The sequence below is a fragment of the Medicago truncatula genome, chromosome 1, assembly GCF_003473485.1.
Source record: "Medicago truncatula cultivar Jemalong A17 chromosome 1, MtrunA17r5.0-ANR, whole genome shotgun sequence".
In the NCBI taxonomy this organism is placed as follows: Eukaryota; Viridiplantae; Streptophyta; class Magnoliopsida; order Fabales; family Fabaceae; genus Medicago; species Medicago truncatula.
Genome location: NC_053042.1, coordinates 10,508,064 through 10,529,230, shown reverse-complemented (window position 1 = coordinate 10,529,230; position 21,167 = coordinate 10,508,064). Strand labels below are relative to the sequence as shown.

The 21,167-nt window shown below is 33.8% G+C and overlaps 3 protein-coding genes and 1 non-coding gene across 4 annotated transcripts; 3 read left to right on the top strand and 1 right to left on the bottom strand.

The window, feature by feature from the left end:
- Positions 1-5,664: 5,664 nt before the first annotated feature.
- Positions 5,665-5,736, top strand: TRNAQ-UUG (transfer RNA glutamine (anticodon UUG)). The gene has a single exon. It is a non-coding gene; the product is annotated as a tRNA-Gln (tRNA).
- A 3,164-nt stretch (positions 5,737-8,900) lies between these two features.
- On the top strand, positions 8,901-13,858 carry LOC11422505 (chlorophyllide a oxygenase, chloroplastic). Its single transcript, XM_003589550.4, has 9 exons — positions 8,901-9,063; positions 10,024-10,248; positions 10,743-10,847; positions 10,941-11,216; positions 11,366-11,513; positions 11,657-11,841; positions 11,975-12,087; positions 12,570-12,864; positions 13,308-13,858. Exons 1-9 carry the CDS (start codon positions 8,989-8,991, stop codon positions 13,479-13,481), a joined length of 1,596 nt encoding a protein of 531 aa, XP_003589598.2. The 5' UTR covers positions 8,901-8,988; the 3' UTR covers positions 13,482-13,858.
- Positions 13,859-15,623: 1,765 nt separating this feature from the next.
- Positions 15,624-16,384, bottom strand: LOC25482468 (uncharacterized). Its single transcript, XM_013611032.3, has one exon. The coding sequence runs from the start codon at positions 16,180-16,182 to the stop codon at positions 15,850-15,852; it is 333 nt and encodes a 110-aa protein (XP_013466486.1). The 5' UTR covers positions 16,183-16,384; the 3' UTR covers positions 15,624-15,849.
- Positions 16,385-20,537: 4,153 nt separating this feature from the next.
- Positions 20,538-21,167, top strand: LOC112418131 (uncharacterized). Its single transcript, XM_024774395.1, has one exon. The coding sequence runs from the start codon at positions 20,538-20,540 to the stop codon at positions 21,165-21,167; it is 630 nt and encodes a 209-aa protein (XP_024630163.1).

The window sequence follows — 21,167 nt, the reverse complement described above, 5'->3', positions numbered from 1 at the left end:
TCATGACAATTATTAAACCAAATAACATGACATATCATTATAAACCCCCTCAACAAAAACAAAAACATGACCTTTCTACATTCGGGTAGGGTTTGGGTATGAGTTCGGGGTGGGTACATATATCCCTGTTACCCGCCCCGTACCCGTATTTTAAAATTGGGGAAAGCCCAGTCAAATTGGGGAAAACCCGTCAAATTGGGGTTGGTTTGGGCGGGTACCCATGGACGGGGGTGGAAAATAGAGAAGTTTTTCACATTTTTTAAAGGAGGTGTTTTTTAGGTAATGATAAGTTAACGCTTATGATTACCATATTTTTAATTTTAAAAATATTATAACGATATATATTAAATTTGAAACATTCCTATAAATCTTCAAAAACCCTCCAAAATTCTCCACAAGTATAATTTTTGAGTTTTCCAAATGAAGAGAGTTTTGTATTATGAAGAAAAGTTAACATTTCAAATCCCTCTCCTCTGCCATTGTCCTCTATTTCCTCCACTGACTCTTTTTTTTTCTTTCCAAATTCCTCCCCTCTCTTCCTTTTCAAACTCAAAAACAAACAAAACCTTAAAGTATTCCCTAACTTTATGTTGAACACCATCTCATCACTCTAAAAATTGGGTAGCACTTGGATGACATTGTGGTTGGTGACATTGTGACATTGGTCAACCACAATGTCACAAATATCTTTCTTCTTTCTCTTTCACAATATTTTTTTGTTTCTTTGTACACTTGTGACATTGTGGTTGGTCAATGTCACCAACCACAATGTCACCCAAGTATTATCCCTAAAAATTCTTCTCCCCCAATTGTTGTTAGATATATCTGGATGGGTCAATTATTGCTCCTTTCAAGACTATTGTTTGTCGAGGTTTTGTTTGGGACTCTCATTTTACTTATTATATTATTTTTTATATCGACAACTCATTTAATCGAGATTTAAATCGTAATTTGTCACATTGTAATGTAATAGACTAACTCCTTTTGCTATACCAATGTTGTTGCTAAATATACAGCTATATATTCAATATAGTTTTTTTTTTCTTTCAATAAGATAATTGTTACTGATAGCTAGTAGTATTATTAAACGGATAATTTTCTTAAAATGATCTAAGAATTTGACTACATTGATTAAATTTATTTTATTATTGTATGATAAATTTATCTTTCAAAATAATTAAATTTAATAATGTTAACAACTAAATTAATACTGCCTATTAAAAATAACACAACTAGATTAATGAATATGATCCTTATAGTTTTTAAGAAATTAAAATGAAATATATTAACAACCAACTATCTCTCCAGAACAAGGTGTACCAAAGTGAATAGCCCAAAGATTACCAAGAGAGTTCAAACAACAAGGAAACAAAAATTATGCACCACCCAAGCACAACAAAGGATTTTGGCACCAATCATGAAACTTATAAGGGAATGCTGTAAATTTTGCCGTATGCCACCAAAAGGAAAGAAGTTTTATATTTTCCAGAAGCTTAAGAGTAGATCTCTTCGCCCCGGAAAATTCTGTTATTTCTTTCCTTCCAGAGAACCCAAGAAGTCGCAAACCAAATCAAGAACATGAAATTTGTCCTCCCTTTTGCATATCCTGCAACTGTACTATACTGAAAGAAATGTTCCATTAAAGTTTCCTTTAAGATTACATAGACAACATTCCTTTACGAGTTAAATCATTATTCATTGAAAATAATTTGACTTAGATGTCTAGTTATATATTATAGAATAGGTATGTAATGGAAAGATTGGTAGTCAAATGTCTCATCTAATTTGGTTAGTTAAGATGTGCATCTGATTGGAGCGCAATAACATTTTTTATTTTTATTTTTTATAATGGGAAGGTGTCAAATATTGCGGAAGTGGCTGAAAGGACTAAGGATATAGAATAATCTTGGTTTATCTATACTATATATATATATATATATATATATATATATATATATATATATATATATATATATATATAAAATAAAATAAAAATACATGGTTTTGAGCTTAAAAGCAAATTTGAATATAAGAATGATATTTTGTTGATGTTATTAAAAAAAGATAAGAATTTATACTATATTTGTTTTATTGTTAATACCATTGAAAAAGACAAGTATAATATGTTACAATAGGAAAGTGTAAAATATTTATTATCTATACGTAGAATTTCAATCAAAATCAAAATAACTTAAACCAAAGTTTCATAAAAAAAAATATTGTTCATGATTTATACGCATTAGACCAATAAAAAGAGAGGATAAACGGTCATAGATAGTATAATTTGGAAATACGTACATTTCATTCATTATGTTTTTTTTAGTTTGATAGTTTTTGAAATAGTACTAAATCACTATATTAAATAACAATAGTTTTTTTTGCCATGGTTATGTGAAAAAAAAAAAAAAAAAAAAAGACTTCAATTGATTTTCTTTGCAAGTTCCATTAAAACATTCCAATTGTGCATGCAGAAACACATTTCCTCATAAACACCCTTCTTAGTACAATTCTCCTATTTAAACTGAGAAACCATTGCACTTCTTAGCATAATCTCCATCTAAAACTTGAGTAATGGAATTTCATTTGCAACTTTTCTTGGTGGTTTTCTTATTGTTTCACTCAACAACCTTTTGTGCATATGATTACTTAATGTTTGCACAACAAAGGCCAAATACTTTTGTGCTTCGCCAAGTAGAAAAACATACCCATGCAAACTAGCTTATTAGCATGGAGTAATGGACTTTTCGGATTCACAGGTTGTGGCCCCAGAATCATACTAGGCCACAACCACAATATTGCAAAGGCCCCGTCATTACTCTAACACTACCAGCACCCGTTAGTGTCTTTAAATTCTACATTCTCATTATATTAATTATCCCAATGTTTAGTTTTGATACACATATTCATTTATATATATTATAACTTTTTCCATGACATATCCACAATGCTTCATCACTTGCTACTATGTTTATAAGAAAATACATACAAGATTGTTTTATCAATGTGTTACGGAGTTCAAGTTTATATGTGTTTGTATGTGTGTGCGCACGCGAGTGTGCGTGCGTGCATGCATGTGTGTTTTATTTCATTTTTTTTTATTGAGTAATTTTTGTCAAAATTGATTCAAACATATAACAAATTAGTGTTTTTATTTTTATATATGATAATGCAATTTTACAAATATCAAAATTTAGATAATTAACTTCCCGTGTATCGCATGAGTCCAAGTACTAGTAAATATAAAAGGGTAATAACATTGACATAAGATGAGAGAATAATGTAATTTAAGCATCTCTTAAAGAAATGTTTATTTGGAAACTTAGAAAATAATATTATAATGTAGTATTGATATGAGGTGCACGTGAGACGGCGAGATGGGTTGCTTCGATGCGGCAGATGATGACTTTGACTCCAGGCTCAAGTCAATATGAGTGTTAGAAGATCCCAAACGTAAATATGAACGAGAAAATGTATCTTTCATCGAAGGTGAGTATTTTATTTACGAGTGATATGCGTTGCAAATGATACATCGCCAATCATAAATTGCAGTATGATTGTTATCAAAGGATAATCCTCATTACCAATCTATTATTTTTCCCTCATTAAGTCTCCCATATCTCTTTTCTCCTATATTGAATATGTTTTTAAATGTTTTTATTAGGGGGGAGTAAGGAAGCTAGGAAAGTCAATTGGGTAAAGTGGGATAAGGTGTTTGAGAATAAGGACATTGGCGGTTGGTGGGTTCGTAAAATACAAGTTTTTTTTTAGGGGGTGGGGGAATACAAGAGGGATGAAGCCCAAAGAGAAGGACAACTACCGCTTAACTACTTGTGGTGGCGAAATACCATCATAATTAGCTACAAATAAAGAAGAAAATGTCTTCACCCATCATATTTGTCAAAGCATCCACACATTTGTTAGCTTCTCTAAAGATGTGACTAACTTGAACCTCCCCATCTAAGCGAAGCAAACGCCTAATATTTTGCATGAGACTCCACCCAACAATTGTGCTTCCTTCACCAGCAACGGTTGATGTAGCCACTACTAATAAATCAACACCAATATCCAATTTGTTAATGCCACGAGTCCTAGCCAACATCAAACCTTCATAAACCCCCCATAATTATGCTATATAGGCATTACAATCACCTAACCTCTTAGAAAATTTGCAAATTCAATCAATATTTATCCCCGAGCACTCCTTCACATCCAATGGTGAACACGCCTTTAGAAACACCATTTTTTTTGAGTCAAATCCATCCAAAATCCAGAGGATTCTATTAGATTTCTTCAACGATTCAACTACATAATTGAAGGACTAGCACTAGCATGAGTATGATACAACTGAACCCTTTGGCTGATGTTTTGCCATGGAAACCTTGGTATAACGATATCATTGTCATGAATCAATTTGTTTTTCCACACCCACAAAGCATGACACGTTGTCGTCTAAAAGCTAGCCCATGTTGGTCTTAGCAGGTTTTGGTCAATCCAATAATCCAAATTCGCTATAAAAAACTGCTCCGAAGCTGGACATCAACTTTACTAATCCAAACCAGCAAAGCCATTGGACAGTCCCTAAGGACATGAAGAGTGGTTTCAGTAACATCACCACAATGATGACAATAGTTAGACTCTTTCCTGAGCATCAATTTTCCACACCTGGTCCCCGATAGAAAACTGTCCTATCGATGTTAAAGTTACACAACACATTATGACCAAAAGTAATAGAGTAATCATCGACTCCCCATGGGCAGAAAGTAATATCAACTCCCTAATATGCCCAATGGCATGAATTGTATGCATTAATTGCACTGGATGTCACTCTTGAAGCTTCCTAGAGTTCCACTCTCCAATCTCATCTACAAGATATGCAACCTTAGCAGAGCGTAAACTAAGAAATATTAATGTCTAACTTCCTAACAACCAACACCTCGTCTATCCAACATTGGTCCCATGAAATGATCGAATCTCTATTCCTAACAACCTAGAAGGATTATGAGAGTTTAATTTGTCTTTTTTAGATAAATGATGTTGGAGGATGCATGTGGATCAAGGCGCAACATAACCCGCAACTTAGTTTTCTAAGTTACGTGGTTGGATATATTTTTAAAACAAATTATTTCTTTCATTTGTTCATATTGTTGAAACTACATAGTCTTAAACTTTTTTATTTTTTTATTTATAAAAGTACCATAATACACTCCAAGTTATTGCGGAGGAAGGACGGGACACATATACCTAAACCTGATTGGATACAACTTTGTGGTTCTATTTTTCACTCATGTCAGGAATTGGAGACAAGGTTACCCATATCACATCAATTTTATGGGCGAGGAGGATATAAATTGTTCTCATCCCGCATCATTGTTATGTCTGAGTCACTAGCATTTATAGAAATTCACACAGTCAACAAGCTTAAAAAAAACTTTTTTATTGAAGTTTAAAGAGAAAAAGTTCCAATTTAAGGTGTAGGAGAACCTGATTAATAGTTTTTTTTTTTTTTTGAAAGATCCTAATTAATAGTTATTATTATATATAGTTGAATGATTTAATTTGACCGTTATTATATCTGTAGAAGTTTGTATTTCTTTGGCAAGCAGTGGTAAAAGCTTATTTCGTCTTTCATTTATTTTTACACTATGTGAAATATGAACATGTGGTGGTTCTATGGTGTAGTGGTTAGCACTCTGGACTTTGAATCCAGCGACCTGGGTTCGACTCCCGGTAGGACCTCCTTAATAATCTTTTTTGTTTTTTCCGTGACAAACAATTACCCATACTTTTTTAATGCTGAGAATTAAATTTTTAACATCTTACTTTTTCACGGGATTAATTTAAGGACTATTTTGACCAATAAATCAAACTCACTATATCTTAAACTCTTTCTCTCCCTCCATTTCTCTTTGTCATTAATTTTTATAGTAATAGAGAATCGACAAAAAAATATATGGCGTGAAAAATCAATGATAAGTCCTATGACAATACTTAATCAAACAAATTGATTAACTTATACACCATAAAACTTCCCTAATATATTTTGGGAGACATCATTCACTCATGCTATTGGTGTAAGTCCGAGAGGTTTATAGCATCTCCAGCGCTGTTCCATGCACAGTCCTTGAGGCACTAAGAATGTGTTCATACTTTCTAGCCCATTGGAGAGGAATGATGCGGATGCCATTTTGGAGAACAGTTCTCCCTGAAGAACGTTCAAAAATAAGGGAAATTAGAAATTATGGGGACCATAAAAATGCAAGTTAAAAAAGGAAAAACATAAATTATGAATTGTGCTATGAAGCCCGGATACGAATACGGGTGCGGGTACGATACGATACAGGTACGCGGATACGTGGATTTTTTTAAATTTAGGATACGATACGGCTATGATAAGTTAACGAAATTTTCATACTAAAACTTATATGTATATAAAATACTTGAAGAAAATAAGCATTGACTACCCTTCATTATTACGTGTATGTAAAGTTTTCTTGTAAACCATATTTATTTTCATTTGTTAGGATATCGAGATAAATATTCAACACAAATTTTATCCAATGTTGATTAATTCTACTGATGAATATCTAAAATTGAATCATATACATCTCTACTGGATTTCTACAACATTCTCTCACTTTTTTATACTTCATCTTTTCTAGGATACATATATGTAAAGTATCTTGGAAGTATCCTTGTGTATCTATGAAGTATCATGTAAGTATCCTCGTGTATCTATGAAATATCCTATAAGTATTAGATAAAATATTTTTTAAAATTAAAATAATTAATTCCGATACTTTGTGGGTACGTATCCGCGAGTATCGGTATCCGATATGGTACGTCTCCGTTTTGGAGTATCCGGGCATCATAGGAATTGTGAGACCCTAAAAAGTAATATAAGAACACAAATATGGTTCTTTACATTGAAGTAGAAATGAGTGATAGTTCTTAAATCCTACGTGACATCCATGAGCCCACAAAAAATGGTTGAAGAACAAAATTTTGGTTCTAACATTGTAGATGCTATTATATCACCATGCATTTTTACAAACGGTAGATACAACGATGAATATGATCATGCTGAATGCTGAAACTCTCCTCATAAAAAAAGATCATGCCCATATTGAGACTCTAAAATCCTCGTTTTAGACCTAAAAAGAAAAAAAATATTTTTCATTAGATGCTATTAACTAAAATGCGTCTTTAAAAATTAAAAATACCACACATATTAAAATTTGCTTTAAATCTCACTTACTTTTGACGATTAATTAATCGGCTTCTTTTCTATCTTCGATTGTCATCTCTAAAAATGAAAACATTTGATATGAAAAACTAAAAAAAAAAAAAGATTTTACAGTGAACAAATTTGTAAGATGCGAATAATTTTTACCATCAAAATTGCTATTAGGTCACATAAATTTATGAAATGAAAATTTTCACCCAAGTTTAAGGTTTATAGTCACTTCCAGTAAAACAAAAAAGGGGAATATTTAGTGACTTTTTAATCCCTCCATCTATCGTAGTCATCTAACATTGTTATTTTTGGGTTACTTGGGGAGTCCAAATTCAGAAGATATTAAGTGCATATATAGACATCTACACGTAACTGCCACCTTCCATTGACTATTTTGACCAATAAATTTAAGGACTATTTTAACAAAAAAATTATGAATTTATTTGCATGGAAGATTTTTTTGTTGCTGAATGCGACTTTATAGATGAGTTTTTTTTTTAGATTAAATTGTTGAATATAATGGTTTTGAATTTTGCGTGTACTTTTAAAATATGTAAAAAGGACATTAACATTTTTTTGAGATGATTTTTTTAAGGGACATTTTTTTTGAGATGATAAAAGGGACCTTAACATAAACACATTTTCGACGAGCTAATTTGGTTTCTTAAAAAAATAAAACACACACATAACAAAATATATGATATCCATATTTTGATGTTCAATTCAAACAACATTATTAGAGTGTTTGCATATTTGAATTATGCACATCAGCAAATTAGGAGATAAACCAATCATCTTATTTTCCTTTTTTGAGGTGAACTCAATCATCTTAAATTTGAAGGACTAATTTTCCATTTCATAAATATAAAAACAAAACATTATATGTTTTTTATAATTAAAAAAAAAAACTAGTCATTCTAATCCTAAAATATCTCTAGATAAATTTCCATCCAACCTTTAAAACTCTAAATCAAAATTAACACAACAACAAACTCTGTGTTAAAATCTCTGATTCTCAAGAGAAATGAATCATGTTAATTTGAAGTTTGATCTATAATTATTTTATTTATGGATCAAACTCAAAGTTTTTCAAACATTAGTGTGTATTTTATTTGTTGGTTTATTAACCACTTTAGTTCACTTGTTAAATTATCATAACACCAAATTCTAGTATTTCACGATGCAGTGTGTATTTGATTTCTTGATGGATATGTCACAAATTCATTTATCTACCGTGTTTTTTCAAATATCATGTTTGTATTTTTACAAAATTACGAGAGAACACTCTTATAATAAGTTTCTAATATACCACCGTGATACCGAACATATGCGTATTCCAATCAAATTCTAATAGTATCTACTTTGATTCCTAAATCATGATCAAAATGACTTACTATTTTGATTTCACAAACACAAAAATCAGAACAACCAATAACCAATTAATGCCCACTTCATTTTCTCTAATGAAATCAAAAAACGACAAGAGACACAACTCAAAGAAGATAGAGAAGATATCATCCCAATCCTAGTTGGCAACATAATAGGTCCCACATTTTCAACAATCATGTGGAAGTAACAAGTGCCACGTGTAAACCAACAGTTTCCACATTCTTCCACGTGTCATTATGTATTAGGCAAACCGAGATCGCGAGGAACACCAACCTCTTATCAACAAAAAATCATCAAATATATCAAACAAACTTGTTTATGTTTTTTTTCGTTTCTCTTTCCTTCTTCTCATCACTTTCATAGCCATGAATGCCATAGCTACTGCTTCTGCTTTATCTCTTCCTATCTTTTGTAGAACTTCCAAGCTTGACACCAAAAGGGTACCTCTCTTTCCTCTTCTTCTTCTCTTTCCTTTTTTTGTTATTTTGTTAGTTGCTTGTTTTCGAAGGTGAATGATGATCTTAATTCAGCTCAAGATGAATATTTAGCATCATGAACTTAGCTTTAGTCTTTTTTTTCGTATGTAAACTTAGCTTTCAGTCTTAGATGAAATATATTTTGACTTTAGGTTGACTTGTAAGGTAAGGGATGCATGAGTTGTATATAGATTATATAAATTTAGTCACTACTTAGGCTACATCACTATTTAATATGAGACTTATCAATATATACTCCCTCAATCTCAAGACTTGTGACTCGAGTGGTTTAATAATAGGTGGCCAATTGATCTAAGATAGATTCTGATACCATTTTAGAATTCGAGTTTGAGGCTAACTAGACAAAGTTGGAGGTGTGGCTTGAGTGTTTGACATTATCATACATTGTTTCTTTTAGGTTTTTAATAGGAAATACCTATCTATGCCGCCATTAAATTTAGAGAAATGAATTTATGTTTTTTTGTGTAAACTGATATCCCTAGCACACAACTGCGTAATCCCTCGAGCCTTGTGGGATCAAGATGGATGACAAATTGTCACCAAGAGTTTCAACGCTGTTGCATGCCCAAATTAGGGTTTGAACTTAGAGAAACGAATTTCGGACATCAGAATTTTGATGTCAAATATTATGTCTTTTTACTCGTGTACTTTTAAAATTGTGCAAATTGTAGAAGATAAAAAGTGAGAGATAAAGTTCACTACCTACAGTTTTTTATGAAGTGTTTGCATTTTGTTGTTCAAAGAACACCATTGTTAAATTTAAACTTAATATAACCATTACCATTTATTAGTATAGCAAGAAGCAAGTTTCTCCTCTGTAGGGTCTACATCTTCTGGTCTATATATGAAAGAGTATGGTTTCTTATTCTTAAGCTTATAGTTTTTTGGGTTGTGGATTTTCAGGGTTTGAAAGGTAAATTTGGAGTGTTTGCTGTGTTTGGAGAAGCAGACAAGAAAAGTGCATGGGGTGCGATATTTGATGTACAGGATCCAAGATCTAAGGCGCCACTAAGTAAAGGGAAAGTTTTGGATGTATTTCAAGCCATAGAAGTGGCTAGGCATGATATTGAGTACTTAGATTGGCGAGCTCGGCAAGATGTGCTTACCATCATGCTCCTCCATGAAAAGGTTTCAGCTAATTTCTGTCATTGTTGTATAAGTTTTTAAAAGAATCCGATTCTTTGTGAATTCAGACATGCATGGACCTTGTTGGATCAAATTAGAGATTCGGTACTATATAACTTTTGATTGGTCACCATCTATGTTTGTTTGAATTGACTTATTTGAGCTTATTTATGGCCATAAGATCTTGTGAGACTATTTGGGAGAGCTTATGAAAACAAACTATGACATGTCCATAATCTGCTTTCAGCTTATTTCCATAAACTCTCCAGGATAGTTTTTGAATATAGCTGATAGCTTATATGAAAATAATTTGACTTCATTTTATCTTTTGCTATGTAAGTGGCTTAATATGCAAGTACTTATATGAAAAACACTTGATTAAGCTGTTTATCCAAACAAGTGTGATAAAGTTTGGTTGTTGTTGTATTCTCCCTAGATTTGCTATAAAATGCATCCCACCATGCGTTTATCTTAATAATCAGGAACTATTGGTGTAGGTGGTTGAAGTTCTCAATCCTCTAGCTCGTGAATTCAAGTCAATTGGCACCATGAAAAAGGATCTAGCTGGGTTGCAGGACGAATTAGCAGAAGCACACAGACAGGTAAATAAATAACTATTAGCAGAACTGAACTAGCCACCAAAGCTTCGAATCGGATTTCTTTCTCAATATAATAAAGTTAATGAATTACTGCAGGTCCATATATCTGAAGCAAGAGTTTCTACTGCTTTAGATAAACTCGCTTACATGGAAGAATTGGTAAATGACAGGCTATTGCAAGACAGAAGCACGGCTGAAGTTGCCGAGACGTCCTCTCCTCCGAGTACTTCTAATAAATCTGTACATACTGAAAGAAGAAGGAAGCCAAAGAAAAGCTTAAATGTATCAGGTCCAGTTCAGTCATACCATCCTAATTTAAAGAATTTCTGGTATCCTGTTGCTTTCTCTGCTGACTTAAAGGATGATTCCATGGTATGTCAATATCAGTCCTTTTATTTAAAAAAAAAAAGATTTAAAATAGGCTTTTAGTCCTTGCAAATATACCATTTTTTGCTTTTAGTCTTCGTAAAGATATTTGTCGTCTTTAGTCTCATAAGTGTGTTGCTCCTTCCCTATTCCAGGTCCCAATGGAATGTTTTGAGGAACCATGGGTTATCTTTAGGGGTAAAGATGGCAAACCTGGATGTGTTCAAAATACATGTGCACACAGAGCATGCCCCCTTCACCTTGGTTCTGTAAACGAGGGTCGTATCGCATGCCCCTACCACGGTTAGTATTCATCGGAATGAATATGTTAAACATTTTCGCTTCAGTAACATGCTTATTATATCGTAGTAGTGAGTTACATGACACGGCCAACAGATTTATTTCTATGAGACAGAAACTGAAATTGCCTAATGGTTGGATATCAGGCTGGGAATATACGACTGACGGAAAATGCGAGAAAATGCCATCTACTCGAATGCTAAATGTAAAGATAAAGTCAATTCCATGTTTTGAAAAAGAAGGGATGATCTGGATTTGGCCTGGCAGTGATCCCCCAGCAGCCACACTTCCTTCTTTACTACCTCCTTCTGGATTTATAGTCCATGCCGAGGTATGTAATAAGTATAGTCTGTCCTAATAGGTATTCTGAGCTATGAAAGAACAGTGAATTACAATTTTATGATTATAAAGAAAAAAGAAGATAAAAATCATGGTTTCTTACCCGGTATTTTTTCACAAAACAGATTGTCATGGAACTTCCGGTTGAACACGGCTTACTTTTGGACAACCTTTTGGATCTTGCGCACGCCCCTTTTACTCATACTTCAACATTTGCTAAGGGATGGAGTGTTCCCAGGTTTGTATCGTTTATACCCTTTAAAGTGATATGATTCAATATGTGAAAATGAAATTGATTTAAGTTCTTCAAAATAGCCAATTTGTTATAACAAACTCTTAGAAGCCTTTTTCTTTTGACAACATTATGGTAAATGTATTGCAGTGCTATGTTTTTTCTGTGTTAATGTATCATCATAACTTAGGGCCTGTTTGAATTTGTTTATTTGATCTTATTTACCTGGCATAAGCACTTGTGGCACTGTTTGGAAAAGTACATGGAAACAACTTATTTCCATGAGCTCTCGAAGATATCATTTTATTGAACAATTTGATATTATTTTATTTCTTGTGATAAAAATAATTTATACATTACTACTTATTTGGTATGCTTTTACAATACAAGAACTTAATTAAGCTGTTTAAATTTTAGTAATAACTACTCTAATATTATGAAATAATACATTTATATGTCACTTACTCTCTATGAATTTGAATTTGCAGCTTCGTGAATTTTTTGACACCTGCATCTGGTTTGCAAGGATATTGGGATCCCTATCCAATTGATATGGAGTTTCGACCACCTTGTATGGTTCTATCAACCATTGGAATTTCGAAGCCTGGGAAACTAGAAGGACAAAGCACCAAAGAATGTTCAACACACCTGCACCAACTACATGTCTGCTTACCCTCTTCAAAAGATAAAACAAGACTGCTATATAGAATGTCACTGGATTTCGCTCCCCTTCTTAAGCATATGCCTTTTATGGAACATCTATGGAGGCATTTTGCAGAACAGGTAATGTTTTTTTCTCCCTTTTTGAATTGTGAATTCACAATTGACTGCGTTTGAGCAAGGGGAATAAAAGGAACCAAAATGAATAACGCCTCAAAAGGAATTTTTTTGGGTATTTATGGCGTAAAAACGTAATTCCGTGTTTAAATTGATGAGTATATGACTTACCAACCTGTGATTGGTCCAAGTGGTAAGAAACTCAGATACCATAAGAAAGTGGTAAGAGTATTCATCATATGTGCCTAATTGGTTCTTCGATGGAGATATTTCGTATCTATAACTCGATTTCAGAAAAATTGACATGACTCGAAGTTTTCAAGTTTGATTATTGATGAAGTGCTATTCTACTGTAAAGATAAATAAATATGTGGATGTGCCTGTGAATGTAAATGACTCTCAAAACTGACTTCAACTTCTAATATTGTGTTGATATTTCCATACTTTAGGTTTTAAACGAGGATCTACGACTAGTGGTTGGTCAACAAGAGAGAATGAATAAAGGTGCAAATGTATGGAATGTGCCAGTTACCTATGACAAGCTTGGAGTAAGGTATAGGCTTTGGAGGGATGCATTGGAAAAGGGAGATAAGCAACTACCCTTCAACACACATAATAATTAAATACACAAATTAAACAATGCTTTTTGTCTCACTTATTGACATGCTTCTTAAGATCCAATAAGGATATTTTTCTTTTTAGTCAAAGCTCTTAGACAACCTTGCATTAGAACTTCATGGCTTTGCATCAACCTAGTGAAGCTACCCGGGAATGTTATGTTGATATAAGAGTCTGTTCCTTTGTAGAATGACAAGGTTGTACTCTTTGAGGCTTGACAATTTTTTTACCTCTTAAATTTGTGTACAGTGTTAAATCCAATTTATGGTTTCACCATCTTAGATGGTGGTGTTATAACCACACCCTTGAATGAAGGGGATTGTTGTATGACAATATATTAGTACAATGTTGATTAAGAATTCCTGACTGGTTTCAGTTACAATCTGAGTACTTCTACCCTTTTTCAAATTAACACATGAAACTTAGTATTAAATGCATCTCCAATTTAAGCTACTTTTGATTGGAACAGAAAAATTAAACTAATGAATTAATATAGCTAATGTTAGCAAAAAATAAAAATTCGCAACAATAATAGCTAACCAAGGATAAAATAAAAAAGAAAGATCCCAACACAAGAAACTCCACAAAACTGATTTGAAATAGGTAGCCTAAATAATCCTAATTCCTTAATGAGAGATTATTCTCTTAAACCCAATTGTGCAACTTGCAAAATTATGCAGGTCAGTCAAGGTCATAAGCCAACCAACTTAGGCCATACTTTTCAATTATGTCCAAAAATTTGCAGCATCCAAAGCAATAATTTTGATGGCAGCTATCATAAATCTAATGCAAACAAGTTGACACCAATCGTCTCTTGCAAACTATTGGCAAGGACTTAAGGCACCAGCTATATGTTCCAGAGCTGACCTTATTCTTAAGAGAAATGATATTCGTACAACCATTTTGTGACAACTTTTGGTACAAACATTGATTTCGACTGCATGAAGTTTCAAGAGAGAAACAATATTATCTTAAATATTTTTGCATTTCTTCTTTAAAATACCCCACAACATGCAAACCATATCGTTCTTAATCTCAGTTGTACCCCTTTCCTTCCACATGAGGTATTCCCGAGAAGGAATTAAGATGAGAACTGCAATTATTTTAGCATACTACATTCATACCCATCCAATTAGCCAGAATAGAACAGAAGAATAATTTGCATGCTGTCTCTTGCTCACTTCACCTTCCTACACAATTCAGAGCTTCTCTATAAAAAATTTCTCTCTTAAAGAAGTTATCCTTCGAAGGTATCCAATTATGAATAACTTGTCAAGTAAACACTACTACTTTCACTGGATTAGATTTATGCCACATCTTAGTGTTGACCTCCTCAACCAACTGATTGTTAAATTCTGTTAAGAATTTGTATGCCGATTTAACAGAATAACAATTTGATGGAACCTCTGTTGAGACTTTGGAAACTTTAACACTGGTAATGTTGGAACCACTTCACCAGTAAGTGTACTTAGGTGACGATCTTTAAGAGAGTCTTTCTTTCCAATCACATTTGTATTGTAGATAATTTAAACTCATTTGTTAGTTAGTTTTAATAAATAACCAGTTAGTTAGTTTTGTTGTGTGTACTTTGTTTTGTTTGCTTAATATAAAGGACCTCATAAAGTAACTACTTGGTTACCATGAATATATATATATTTTTTTACATTCCAATCACTTATAATCTCTCAACTCTATATTCACCCTTATTCATTTCGACATTTTCTTGCATATTAGTCCGACAAGTGGTAATAGAGCCTGGTTTGATTTCTTTCAATGGGTTTTTAGTTCATTAACTAACTAGTTACTAGTTATTAAGCATGGATACTCCTCAATTTAGATGTGTTATGATGTCGGACGCGCATCACTGTTTGACATTGACACGTATGATTATACTGAAGCATGTCATTTTTTCAAGCTATTATAGGTGTCAGTGTATCCGTAACCGTGCTTCATATAAACTACAAATGAGTTTAAAAATTGTATACAATTTGCACAAAGTTCAACCTCACAGATCTGTTAAAGGAATTTGAATTCAGTTTTACTTAGACAAGCATAATGTTGATACTATCATACTTTTTAATGGATAAAGTTGGTATATAAATGTGAAATTAGCTTAAACAAAAATGCATTCACAAACACACATACTGTTAATAACAAGGGGGAAAATAAACATGTAAAAAGTAACATGAATATTAATTTTGTAATATAACAAAACTAAGTACAAAACATAAAACCCTATACTTTATTATCAAAAGTAAAATTAAAAACCTTAACACATCCTATAATCTTATTATACTAATCACATAAGCTTCTCTTAGAATTCATATATTTGATTTTCTAAACCCAATCAACAAACACTAACCAAGCTTGCGTTTACAGTTGTTCGCCACAGTAAGGACAGAACGTGAAATCAGCAGCCACATTCCGATCACAGAACCGGCATCGCAATGCGTCCGGCAACGTCGTTCCACCGCTAGACGGCGGTGGAGGGAGGGAATGCGATTGTGGAAACATGAACTTGCAGTCTTGACAATACAAAAGAGTGTCTTTCCCTGGCCACCGCCAAACGGGAACGAAGAAAAGTTTCAGAACTTTGTCGTATTCAACAAGATCAGCGCGTGAATTGCAGTTGATGCACCTTCCCACACCTGATTTCACCACCTGGCGAACCTGGTTTTCTATCCCTCCTGCAAAGAAGAAGAACATTTTTCAACTCTCTCTCTCTCTCTCGCTGTTAATAATAATATTGCTGAGTTTCTATGTTACGCTGTTAATGTCGCTGAGTTGCTATCCAAGTTTCTCTTTCTCGAATCTGGAATTTTCGAGAGAGTTTTGTATGGGCTATTTGTACTATGGTTCTTGATTTTTTTTTTTTTTTGGAGAGCTTCTTATCGCACCCCCACCCTTCTCGTGTGCCCTACATTTTTCCAATCTTACCCGTTCAGATTCTATAATGTGAAACATGTTTTAAGTGTTTTGGATTATAGAATCAGAAAGTAATTTGTGTATCTTTTGGTGTCCGTATTTTTGGTAGTAATAATAATAATAATAATAATAATAATAATAATAATAATAATCTATTCTATACATATTTTACACTATTTACAACATTATTCATATTCTTTTACTACCGTCCCTATATATAATATAAGACCTTTTTGTTAAAAATCACATGAATTAAGAAAGTAGATATTTGTATTAAATTTGTTTCTAATCACTATTGTTTTTACAATTTTATTCTTAAGAGAGAGAGAATTAGTATATATTTTCAACATGTTATTTATTGCTGATTGAATAAAAAGATGTATAATAAATATGGGCATGTATGTAAAGAAATAAATAATGTAGTTGGCAATAACAAATGAGTCTTATAAAAAGGACAAAAAAAATTCTCAAAAGGGTCCTATAATTAGGGACGGAGGTAGCATTAGTAAGAGTAATTTTTTTTTTTTTTTGGACAAGTCAGGAGAAAGGACAAGCATCAAGAGGAAGCACCGACATCCCAACTAGGTTTGCACCTCGGAGAACCTCCATCATATGCTGCCAAACACAATATTATTAAAAAAAGGGGAAAATATGTACAAGAGGGAGGAATATGCCAAAACCCTCGAAACAAGAAAGAGAGAAAAAAAAGATAAAATAAAAGAGCAACAAACTATGAAAATTTGTGATTAGGCAGACCACATCTGTCCCTAAAGAAATCAAAACTCAAAGCTGGGAGTAAAACAGTTAACCAAACAGAACCCAAAAATAACAGTAGGCTGAATATCGAAGCTCCCATAAATTAGGAATCAATGGACCTCTTTCATTAACACAAAAATTCAGAACCCCGATACTCTTCCAATACAATGCGGGAATTCACCGGTTCAGCAATAAAAAGTAATAGAGGCTTACGCGACAAATATAGATTATTTAAAGTAACTTTAGAGGCCGAGTTACCAATACCTCCAGTGTTCCAGTAGAAAAAATTCATTAGGGAGTCGGAGAAGGGCCCCTAGAGCGGGTACGATACGACGACTTCCCATCAAGAAGTTGCTTTCTTAGATTTTGTTTTTGCTTCTTCGTCAAAGAGGGAGTGAAGGAAGCTTCTTCTGCCGTTCTTTTATCATAATCTTTAATTCGCTGCCAAAGATCCAAGTCATGCTGAAGTCTTGGGTTGATATGTTGCTCTAGGGAAGCATCATGGGAGACTAAATCGCTGTTAACTAAAGTTTCTTCAATTGTGGCATTCAAAATAGGTTATGCGTTCGTCACAGTGGGCTGAATAACAACGGTAATGGCAACAGCAGCTGCACCTTCATGGGGAACACACTGCATAGGCAGTTGAGCCGTTGCCAAGTCAACCACGGTATCAGTAGAAACAGAGATAGTAGGTGCAGCCGTGCTCTGGATGTCAGTAGGAATCACTCTAACTGGGGAAACAATAACCTCCTCATGCACATCAACATGCTCAACATTGTAAACACGCAGAGAAGAATTAACCGGTCCCTTTGGGACATCAACGTCTATTCTCTCCTTTTCAAAAGTATGGACGTCATCGTGCTCTTTATCTGTCACCAAATCCATCACCGGTATGACTGGCCTTGGCATCTCTACTTGAGGAATCTCATCCGTAACGTTTTCCAAAGCAAAACTAAAAGTGTTGGCCGAAATATCTTGTTGGGTAGCAACAATTTCCGAAGCCTTCTTTGTCACCACTGTGGCTGCTATTGGCGGAACAACTGCCACATATTGTAAGGTACCAGAGGAGGATGCTCCTTTGTCACCACGATGCTGTTGAGTCCCATGTTTGCTTGTTTCAGTCACATGATTTTTACCAAGAATCATATCCTTAGAGACTTCCGGGTGCAACCACTTTCACGTCGTAACATTATGTCCAATGACATAACAATGATGACAAAAAAGCGGACAGCGTTCGTACCGTACTACCACCTTAAAGGGAAAACCCTCCCTTTCAATGAGAATTCATCAAAGACTCTCTTCGACAAATCAATATATACCAGAATGCGCGCATAATGTCGAAAGGCCCTATTACGAGTAGGGACGTCTAGAGAAATAGGAGGACCCACTGCACTAGCAATTTCCTTCAATGTTCTTTCACGTCAATATTCCTAAGGCAACGCAACTAGCCTGATCCATATTGAAGCATGAGTTTGTTTTTGCGAATTGTGGTTAAAGTCTTTCGTCCATTGAGAGAGACGAAGAAGACCTGGTTGTAGAGAAACAGTGCCAGCCGCTTAAATATGGTTTAAATCATCAGGATGCTCAAAAAGAAAATTATAAAACCCCCTTCTGAGTGAAACCATCTTCCATTTATGTACCATCTTCCAAACCTTGCCTAATTTGGAAGCCAAATCATGCGTCGTGTAAGGTTTATCTCCTTTATTCAAGATCGGCCGTCCCCTAAAAGCATACTGACATTCGGCCAGACCTTTTGAATATTCATTTTGTCCGATCTTGATGGAGAGCGCATCCCCTTTGAAGCAGGGAACCGGATATGGGGCCTCTTCTGATGATGAGGACCTATAACCCCCTAATGCCGCCGCAAAATATTTGGGAGGGGGTGCAACAGTCTAAACATGCATAGGAACGAAAACATAACAGTTCGAGTAGCAGAGATCGGAAGTGAACCAACAGAATTGAAACCGGAGCTGCCAGTTCCGCCTGCCAGTCAAACAAACATGGTGAGGCAGGATGTGAAGGAACCGCACCAAGGAGCAAAGCAAGCAAATGAACTAGCAAGTGAATTCAAAGCAATTGGATAACGTGCAATTGAACTAGCAGCCCACCAAGTGATTCTAATGATACGTTGAAATCCTGATGGTGAATGGAACCTCACTGTGAAATGAAACAAATGAAACTAGCTAGCACTCACCTTGAAATCAATTGAAACAAAGCAATTTGGTGATGAATTTGAAAATTAGGGGCTGCGCTCATGCTAGGTGCAAACCCTAGAAGAGCGATTCTAAAAATAATATATTAAACTCTAGTAAGAGTAATTGAGAAAAGAGTATAATTGACAAACTGCACACTTAAACTATCAAAATGATACTCTCTCTCTTTATTTTTAAGTGTCATTTGAGTGCGGTTTTAGCGTTTTTATTTAACTGTCATTTTGGTGTTTTAGGGTTATCCTTGTCAATTATACCATTTGTCAATTACTCTTATCTTTTTTAATAAAACTAATTAATGCTATATATTTGCAAAACTCAAGTTTGTATTTTTAAACAAAATTATTTGTATTTTTTTTAAAACAAAGTTTGTTTCTTGTTAATTATATCGACAAGTCCTAGCTCAACTGACAAAAATGCCGAAATTGTTAGGCCGGATGCAATGACTGGGGTTCGAACCCTGGTACCTCCACTTGTGTGTGTGAGTTTATAATGCCTTTGCCATTTCGTTTATCAACCAAAAAAAATTGACAATTATTTGTTATGAGAGAGACAAAGTGTGCAACGAATAAGAATTGGTTGGAGAAAAAGATAGTAACTAACAATTATTTGTTATGAGAGAAAGATAACGTATTAAATTTATTGGAAAGAAAAAGTGTGTGCAAAAAGTAGGAATATATTGGTGGATTAAAATAAGGATATAATAAAAATTAAATTTGCAAAAATACACTTTGCTAATTTGATGTTAATATTCCAAAACAACACTTAAAAAAGAACGGAGGAAGTAGTTAAATAGGAAGGATAAATTTGAAATACTCTAAAACAAATAGCATTGTCCTAAAACAAAAGTCAGTCAAATGTAGTTACAAAAGTTTTCATTCCTCTGCATATTTTAATCCTAGCTACAATTATGTTCTGAGTCAAATAAAACAAAAAAAAAACTATATTTGTGTGCTTCAAAATAAAATCCTAACTGTAATTGACGTTATCTAATTTTTCAATTCAATAGTTTTCATGAGTCAAACAAAAAAAACAATAGTTTTCCTTGACTAATGATGACTCTTTGAATTCCTCCTTTATAAATAACAAAATAGTGAAATACCTACTCCTAACTTAACACAATTCTTTAACCCTAGTGAAGAATCACTCATAATCTCATTCATATCATCCATGTCGTCCTCTACTGAATCCTATTTTATCTATATTGAGGAATCCCAAAACACTATCCCACAAAGTTTTTCTCCACATGAATGTTTCCTCATTAAACTTCACCACTTTCACTCGACTTCATTCAACCACTATGACTTCCTTATTCCTGGTAACATCTTATGTGATTACGATGAGTTTGAATCCGTGGATCAAGATAGTTTATCCTATACCTTTTTGCGTAACACTTTCTTGTCGGTGGATCTTCCTCATGAAGTGTTGGAAGAAACCCTACTTCTTATGGGTGAGTACGCTAGGTATATGAACACAGTCAACTTTGAAGGATATAGAATATTGGAGATGGATGTGTTTGTTGACACAACATCAAATATTAGTGATGATGAGAATGCTATTGCGTCCCTTTCCAAGATGTTGGAGAAGCTTAAAGTGAAAGATGTTGATACTTCTTTTTGTTCAAGAGAACAATGTTCAATTTGTTTGGAGGAATTTTGTGATGGATCAGAAGTACCACACATTATTCGTACCAAGTGTATGCATTTTTTTCATGAACATTGTGTTGCTCGGTGGCTTAAACAATGTAGCTTTCACAATCGTTTATATTCTTGTCCAGTGTGTCGTTCTCAAATTCAATGA